This window comes from Notolabrus celidotus, chromosome 1 (genome assembly GCF_009762535.1).
Source record: "Notolabrus celidotus isolate fNotCel1 chromosome 1, fNotCel1.pri, whole genome shotgun sequence".
In the NCBI taxonomy this organism is placed as follows: domain Eukaryota; kingdom Metazoa; phylum Chordata; class Actinopteri; order Labriformes; family Labridae; genus Notolabrus; species Notolabrus celidotus.
In genome coordinates, this window is record NC_048272.1 from 10692618 (window position 1) to 10701920 (window position 9303).

At 41.2% G+C, this 9303-nt stretch overlaps 1 protein-coding gene across 2 annotated transcripts in view; it reads right to left on the bottom strand.

Annotated features, from left to right (window-relative positions):
* Window positions 1-398: 398 nt before the first annotated feature.
* trim62.1 (tripartite motif containing 62, tandem duplicate 1) overlaps window positions 399-9303 on the bottom strand; it is a 55237-nt gene continuing 46332 nt past the window's right edge. For both annotated transcript variants that reach the window (XM_034686826.1, XM_034686831.1), the window contains exons 5-6: window positions 7994-8109; window positions 399-4016 (exon numbers count right to left, since the gene is read on the bottom strand). In XM_034686826.1, the coding sequence (XP_034542717.1) occupies window positions 3466-4016; window positions 7994-8109 (667 nt within the window). In that variant the 3' untranslated portion in view covers window positions 399-3465. The remainder of the gene's footprint in view (window positions 4017-7993; window positions 8110-9303) is intronic.

A 9303-nucleotide genomic window follows, 5' to 3' on the forward strand; every position in this document is an offset into this window, starting at 1 on the left:
CACGTGCAATGTAAACAACAAAAGAAAGGTACTTACACCTTCACAGAGAGAATGCAGAGTTAAAAAAGCACTGCTTTGTCCAGAGGGGGTGCTTTAATTGACACAAACCGAAAGTTCCTTACAGGAGCTTTAAGTTGTTGGACATTACATCACATCATCCAGTTCAATTATTGCACAGTACAGCTATTGAGTTTATTTGAGTTTTTTGTTTATACCACAGCTATTTCTGGCTCTGTTTCCCCTCATAAAAAATGATCCCAGTCAGTCGCTGCACACAGAGGGGGTTATAGGGATGAACGAAAAGGAGTGCAATGATGGATTAGTACGTTGTATCTGAATCAAAGGTGCTAAACGGGATTGTTGCACACTAAAACCAGGACAAAGTTAACGAGATCGGCTGATTTTAGCAGTAATTTATTATACATTAAAACATTTCCAACAAACCTCCAGCAGCAAAAGCACACAGGAGTGCGTTCACACAATGATGGGTGCACAGCTGCCATCATCAAAGGACACAATCATCATTATAATCATCAAAAGTGTCATAGTTATCATCATTATAATCATTTAAACCATTAGCATCATCATCACCACCACCGGTAACCCAACACCACGTCACAACAATCTCCTTCTTAATATTCAAACAGAACAGAAACAGACTCCACTGAAGCCTGCAATGAAGCAAACTGAGGTCAAATGTAAGACTTTGTTTTAACATGCATGAAGCACCTGTTCATTCAGATTTCTTTCTCAAAGAAAATTAAGACTGAGTCAGTCAGAGGGAAGAGGAATGACGAAATACAGTCATGATTGTCTAAACCTTCAATTATATTCAACCTTTTTCACAAAGCAGGTTTTTTCACCGACATGTTATGAGTAAATCCCAGAGAATAGACTGACAAGTTGATCCAGGATTTATCCAGCATTGTCATTCAGAAAACTTCTGCGTCATGCAGATCTGTGCATGTTAAAACAAAGATCAAGAATAACCAAGTAGGTGTCACAATTTGACCTGAGTTTGCATCATACTGCAAATATCAGAACCACATCCTACAGAAACAAGGGCACTGCCCCGATTTTCTCTTCAATGAACACAGACAACACACACAGATGCAAAGATGTACAGTGGCAAATGAGGGGTGAGGTGATTGTTTTTTGTTTTGTTTTGTGGTTGAAGATTACCCAAAAGAAAAATCTGTTGAGTTGATCCGAAAGTATTTCGTAATAAACTCTTTTGGCCACAGCCTGGGTGTGCCTGTATGGCCAGATGGACTTTATTGAGCAGCACTAAAGCTGGATTTAAAATTATAGCTTCACAAACACACCCGTCCGTCCGCACACATTTACTGTATCTCTCAGTGTGTTGGACTTGGCGGAGCGACAGTAGCCTCTTAGGAGCCGATTCGGCAGGACTTGTGTACAACTGCTGATAAACAAGAGCACTTGTGGCACAAGGGGCGAAGAAATACACATGGGGGGCAGCCTCGGGGGAATTATCAGTGATTTTGTCATTATGTAACAAGGCAACAGCCTGGGGAATGCTGGTCACACGGGGATAGTACAGAAGTGTCATTCAGTCCGTGTATTCATCATTACTTTACATGAAGATTACAATTTTCAAAAACCATACAGCTTGATTTCATTTACATGTTTGATATGATTCAAAACAGACAACAGGTGGTATTTGCAGAACTTTTGAGAAATAACTCATCCATTAAGCTTTCTTTTGAGTATAAGACAAAATGGTCAGATGACATATAGGAGGCAGAAATTACTTAATGAACATGTACATGGACAGAAAAACCCAAAAGCATGGGAAGGAGCAGAAACATGAGCCAGCATGATAGAAGACTTTCCATTTAACCCTTGATTCTCTAAATACAGACATGCCAGTTCTTACCCCATTAATAGCAGCATACTCTGGACAATCTCAAATTCCATACAGACGTTCCCACCTTATGTGTAAAGTGGACAGAGTGGGCATTAACTACTATGTTTTTGGTGATATGGATGATCTGGTGCACGTATAACAGGAGCTTTCCTCTCATTGATAAAGACTGAACTTGTGGATAAGACCTGCTGGAGGAGCCAATATTGTGGTGTAACACTGAAGTAAAACAGACTTGACAAGTTCAAGGTGGCCGAACAGAAGCCAAAAGAAAAAGGAGCCGGGTGCTGTCAATTACCCTCCACACACAAAGCTAAGCCAACTGCATGGCAGAGAAGAGACCAGTCTGCAGCGTTCACTGGCCCGGACAAAGACGGGGACGTCAAGTCTGACAAGCCTGGGGCTTGATAGGGAGAGTAGTGCCCCCCTGGGAGTGTGCAAGGTGGGCCTGGGACAGTCACTTTGAGAGGGGAAATCATTTTTAATTCCACATCGCTGCCACAGACCTCGAAGGAGCCCAGGGGTTCCCATGTCTCCCTTTAGTGTTATCTTTTCAGGTACAGTCGGCCGTTACCGTGCGGTCGTTTCAAGTCACAAAAAAACAGCACAGGTTTGAAGAGCAACATCAAGCACGATTTTGAACTGATGTGAAAGAAATAAACATTTCAAACAACCGTTAGTGTTTGGATTTTTTGAGGTGGGGTTGTAGGAAAAGTTGTATGATAGTCGATATATTATCCACAGTGGATGACCGTGAGCATGGCCCCTGTTAGGAGACGTCAGCCAGAGAACAGACACAGAAGCTAAGCTCAGCTGCACACTGAGGTGGAGCAAAACAATAGTTCAATTTAAGTGAAAGCCTCATATTTGAATATTTTAACAGCTTCACCTTGATGTCTGACAGCTCTTCCTTTAGCATTATGTGTTTGTTTTATACAACGGCTCTGTATTCCTACACACTGCACAGCATCCAATCAGCTGTTGGGGTCAGAATTTTATAGAAAAGTCAACAAATATAAGAACTAATAAGATACTAATAGAAAATGATAAAATGCTAATATACACAGAGGGAAAATAATAAATGTTTCTCGAGTTCGATATTATTTTGAGCTTCTGCTCTGGCACTTCTTTGGCCTAAAAGCTGTAACATATTGCAGAGCTTATGCTGAAACACAGAGTGTGTATGGTCAACAAATATACACAGCCAAAGGCAGGGACTGCTTGAAGCTGTGAAAACATAAAAAAATACAGCATACACTCATCCTGTTTTCGGGGGTTTGGGACTTTTTAAGGGCAATGACTATGCTTTACTGCAGCCTCCATTCAGTGGAGGGTAACATCCATGTCTGTACTCTGGCCTTGCTTCATCAAACAGGGTCCATGCGGACCGTCATCCACTGAGGGTTATGCACTAACGGTTTACCTCATACAACCCCACAATTAAAAAACCTGAACCATCTTGTTAAAGTATTTTTTAAAACTGATTTGTTGTATTTTTTTGAAACCTAAATAAGTCCCATGAATTTGCTTATGATGTCATCTGTAAGGACAATCAAGACCACAGATTTGTGCAGCTCTTAAAGGCGTACAGTGTTGATCCGCAGCGGCTGCACGTTCTTGCCATTAGCGTGGCTCTGACCCGGGCTGAAGTAAGGAAAGAGCTTGGCGGGGAATTTCTCTCTGTAGGTGTAGAGCCAGGACATGTCATCTGCATTGTAGAAAATGAGCAGACCTTTGGGGTAGTCCAGATAGACCCCCACCTTCTCCAGCTTGCTTTTTACGTTGAGGCGGGTCCAGGGCTCAGTGCAGGCGCTGTATTGGTTCCCGTCGTGCATGACAATGCAGTAGAATCCTCGGCTGGGCTGGATCTGGATGCTCCCCTTACGACTTACAGTCTCGTTGGCTACGCCGATCATCCACTGGGTCTTCTCCGACACCATCACCTCCCAGTAATGCACGCCCGACACAAAGCCCTCCGCACCCAGAACAGACACCTCCACATCAAAGCGACGAGGGGAGTCTTGTAGTGGCTGCGGATGTAGATTTCCATAGGCCACTATGGTGCAGTCGTCAGAGAGGATCAGTCTTTGGTGGGCTGTGATGGGGTCGAGGGTCAGTGCTGCTGGGACTGAGGAGGAAGAGGAGAGAGAAGGGTCAGCATTTATTTAATTTCAAGAATTCACACTAGAGACCAAACTGTCTGCCTGAATGAAACAGGGCAGCAATGGATACAGGCAAGAAGAAAAACAACAAGACTACGACACACATTTGTACGCTGTGACTCAGCTGGACCAAACAGACAAGAACTGCAGAGTCATACTCAGCACCTCATTCCTCTTAATAAACATGCAGTGTGAAGCTGACTGCGCATCCAGTCAGCATCACAGAAGAGGTGGGATCAAGGTTATGAACTGATCTTCCTCTGAACAGTCCCTATGGAAAGATGCACCTCAACAGAACAAAAAATAACACAAAAATATCAGCACAACATTTTATGTTTTGTTGAAAAGGTCACTGGAAATAGTTTTCTGACATCCATGACTGAGGTTTCTGTTTTCACTGTGAAAAGAGAAATCCACTCAGAGGTGTATTTGACATCCATCACTCCTCTGGCTCAGAACGGATGCAATTACTTTTTTATGAAAGGTGTCAATCTATAGTGGCAACTTGGGACATAAAATAAATGAATAATGATGCCACTATCTTCCTGTCTGCTCTTCGTGGAGCCTACCTGTGAACTATTTTTGTCCAGCAATTTCTGCTGTCACTCAGCTTTCCTGTTCAGGACTGCCGGTGCTGCACTGTTGAGACATAGTGCCAGTGTTCAAGTATTTTAATTTTGAATCCCTGAGACACAGGTTAATTAAATTCTGTTCGTAATAGTTCATGCTTTAAAAAGATGTTTCTTTAATAGTGATTGGGGGGAATTTTGGGATAATCCTTTTGGGATGGATGTGGCGAGAGAGCAAGGGGGCCAAGAATCAGGGTGGAATGGTTTCATAATCTGTGCCTCACTCTCTTACAGGAAAATATCTCCTCTGTATATACGAAATATTAAAACAATCAACATAAGAAATGACCCATGCTGGGGAATGTTTCTATATTCAATAAATTGTTATTTCATCATCAAGGTAAAAAACAAATGTCAGATGTCTCCAAAACTAGGTAAAAAGAAACTAAATACGACAACACAAAAGGTAAGAGAGAAAATGTGTTTAAGAGTAAGGCCAACCTTGTGTTGGGGACATGAAAGTTTGTGTTGTAAATCATTTCTGCCAGACTTACAGGAGGTGATTAAAGCCATGCCCTGTGGTAAGATATGACTGATAGATGTTATTTTAGAAGCACCTCACCGCAGCTCGACTCTTACTTCAGGAAAGGCAGCAAAGAGCTGTGCATCGAGTTTGACGGTGTACACCACCATACATTTTTTATTCTGTGTTTTTACCTTCATGCGTTAACTGAAGTCTTTGAACAAACGCTCTCCGCACAGAATCTGTTTGGTGAGCTCAATTTGAGCAACATTACACCATACAAGGAGCGTGAACAATTCAGTGAGGCAGTAATTGCAGAGATGGGTGGAGCCGCTCCAGCTTGCTCCACAGGCTCCGGGCCGGTAGGAGGCTGATTCTCTGTGCAGTTCAGGGTGGGAGAATCTGCAAACACGTCTGCTTATTAGGGAACAATATCAGGCTGAACAATAACAGCTTGTTCTCTTGGCTCGCTGTCATAAAAAAACAGACTCAGGAAACAGTGGGAAAGGCATTTTTCCAGTTCCTCTGTGTTGTATCAGCTGGGACAAATGTAGGTGAAATGTCTGGCATCCGGCCAGCGGACAGGACGCTGCCTCCTCTAGTCAATGACATTTCCAGTGTTTGTTACAAACAGGTCATTAAAATTTCATAACCTGAGTGCCTCTTTGTGTCGTAACGAGGAACCTGCAATCACACACACATCAGCCGAGAAAATGTTTCTCCTGCTGAGGATGAGAGGGGAGAGAAAACAACAGGGCGTCTGGTAGTTATTCCCGCTAACCAATCAGTGACAGCGAGGGATGAAGGATAAAGGATAATGGGAGGAATGTCTTTATTTTGTCTCTGGCAACTGCTGGTGATGGATCGTAACCAATTGTTCCATTTGGCAGTCAGTCAAGGGAGGCCAGAAAACTGCCTGGCCTCCCCGCAGACGGCAGTGGGCTGAAATGAGAGAATTGATTGAGGGAGTAAGAAATTCCTCAGCACATTATTTTGAATAATCTCCAGTGAGTGAGGGATGGCTGTAGGGCAGAGGGAGTCGAGCTCCTGTTGGCGCTGTCAGACATAGAAGGGCATCGCCGCCCTCCAGGTCCGACCACGATTTCTCATCCGTGGAGAAAAAAAGGCTCAAAGCTTCACAGAAACCCTGATGAAAGGCAGGACCAGTTTCTCTCTTATTTTGTCTGAGTCAAACTTTCAGCTCCCAATTAAAAATTAGGTGCGCCATCCTGTTTTTAAAGGAGTAGTTCCACAATTTGCAGAGAAGATGACGAATCCCTTATAGAGGATGTTAGTACTAGCTTAGCAGAAACAATTGTAACAGAGAAAAATCTGCTTGAATGTCATGGTTTGCCAATCATTTAAACCCAGTGTTTAATGGAAAATAGTGCAAATACAACATATCGAGTCTTGAAATTGAAAAATGTTATTGTTTGATGAAAAATATATGCTGATTTTAAATTTGATGCCACAGACACGTTTTAAAAGAGTTGGGACAGGGGACAACATACCTCTCTAAATAAGTTGTGTGAAACAAAAAAAAACAACTGGGGGAACATCTTCCTGGTCAATTTGCAACAGGTAAGTAACATGACTGGGTATGAAACGGCACTCTAGAGAGGCTGGGTTCTCAGAAGTAAAGATGGGACAAGGTTAACCACTATGTGAGAGAATGCATGAGCAAACAGTGTCAGAATAACACATACAATTGCAAAGAATTTGAGGATTTTAGCATCAATGGTTCATAATATAATAAAAATTTGGAGACATCTCTGTACAAAAAAAGGACTAGATTGAGAACCAACACTGTAAAGACATGATCTTCAGGCCCTCAGGTAGCACTGCATTAAAATCAGTCTTGACTCTGTAGTGGAAATCACTGCATGGGCTCAAAATCGCTTCCGAAAATCCCAGTCAGTGACACAGTTTAGCACTGCATCCGCATATGCAGGTTAAATCTGTACCCTGCAAAGAAGAAACCATTTATGAACATGATACAGAAATGCAGATGACTTCTCTGAGCTCATTAGAAATGGACGGAGGAACTGTCTGTTAATTCCACTAATCATAATTTGACATTCTTTTGGAAATCATGGATGCTGCACCCTCTTCTGTAAAGAGGGAAGAACCACCTGGTTTCTTATCAGCACACAGTACAAAAACAGGCATTCCTAATGTTGGTGCACCAGTGCCCATAGCTTGGGTTGCTTACACATCTGGGAAGGCAATGGAGGCAATGGAGCAACAAATGCAGCCATCAAGAACATGATCTATAGGGTAGACCTTGCATATTTCAGCAACACAATGCCAAATCACACTGTGCACGTATAACAACAACATGGCTCTGTAGTAGAAGAGTCTGGGTGCTAAATCCTGACTTGTCAACCATTTAAAACATTTAGCGGATCATGAAACACAAAATATGACAAAGAAGATCCCCTACAGTTGAGGAGCTGAAATCCTATATTGGGCAAGAATGGAGCAACATTTCACTGTCAAAACTCCACAACGTTTACAGGGAATTATTAAAAGTAAACGTGATGCAACACAATGGTACACATGGCCCTTTACCAGTGTTTTTATAAACATGTTGCTGGTATCAAATTTAAAAGGAGAATGTGTTTATCATAAACTACAATATTTTTCAGTTTCAATATTTGATTTGTTCACTATATTCAATTAAATAAAGAGTTTAGATTGTTATCAAACTTTAATATTCTGTTTTATTCAACACTTTACACAGCATCCCGACTGTTGTGTAGTTGGGGTTGTAGATAAACCAGTCCTTCCACCCCTGCAGCACCTGCTGTTAATAAGCATGTTCGAGTTGCTTACATCTCATGTTACATACCTGGTGAGATATCCTGGAATAGCAGCTTCCATATCGTGTACTGTAAGGGCCCCATGTACTTGGATGTCGGGAAGTCTTCATACGTCAGATTGGTCTCATGTATCTTCCCTTTAATCCTGGGAATGAAAAAAAATTTGATCAATAACAGTCTTAATCCAATTTGCTGCTTTTTCCAAATAATACTGCATCCTGTTCAGCCCACAAAGTCAATAACTCAAGTAATTATTCTGGTTTGTGTCTTTGAGAGGCCGGCATTATTGACATATAACAGCTGACAAACTGCTTCATGGATGTCCAGCAGCAGAGTTGAATGTATCAGTGAAACACAGGGGGGTTCAGCTCTAACACCATTACATTATGATTCAATATGAACTTCAGCATGAATCACTCAGTGCACTCCTACATGAGGTCCACGGGTCAGGCAAGAAACTGAGTTGGTTACTTATCACATTTCAATTCTCAGAGTAATAGCTTGTTGACAAATGGACCTTTAATACATTTGTGCAGAAATATTCTGTAAGTCATGGTGCATTGTCTGATGAAAATAAAGTAAATACATGAGTTACATTTTTCTGTTGGTCATTTCAGGGGGTGAGTTTGAGATTGAGGTTTGAATATTTGTATTTTTTTCTCTGACTGTTAAGTCTGTTCAGTTTATCTCTGCATACAAATGTCGCAAAACGTTTTTCCAATTTAATAATTAATAAAAAAAGCTATTATGTATATTTTTTAAGATCAAAGTACCTTCTTTTTCCACTTCTTGAAAAACACTTTGATATTATTAATTACTTAAAGTAAACTTGACGTCATAAACATACTTTTAACCAACTGAACCAACTGCTATTTTAAGTTCAAAGAATATCACAACTATTTTTATCTGTAATTAAAAAAATATATAGGATTAAAAAACATTTGGCAGAATTTAGCAAATGCTTAATGTAAAAAATGACCATCAATTAAGGCCGTCTCAACTTAAAAAATAACAAAAGCAACAAAAGAAATTTTGGATACATCTGTTTAGGATCTGGAGTTGAAGTTGTTCTTAAGTTTTGAGTGTGTGGTCTTTTAATGCTTTTGGCCAACTGCATTTCAGCTGCTGTAGCATCTTCCTGCTTCTTGATGCTGCTGTGATAAATATAACGACACCTCTGTGCTTTTGAATGACGCATTTCACTTGAAAAAACTACCATACAGCTCAGTTGAAAAGTCAAAAGTAATGTGCACTTTGTGTCAAAGAGAATTCAAATATCACCAAAGTACTTTGAGTTTGAGTGACCGCCTACGAGCTCAGCATACAGGTGTGCAACCGC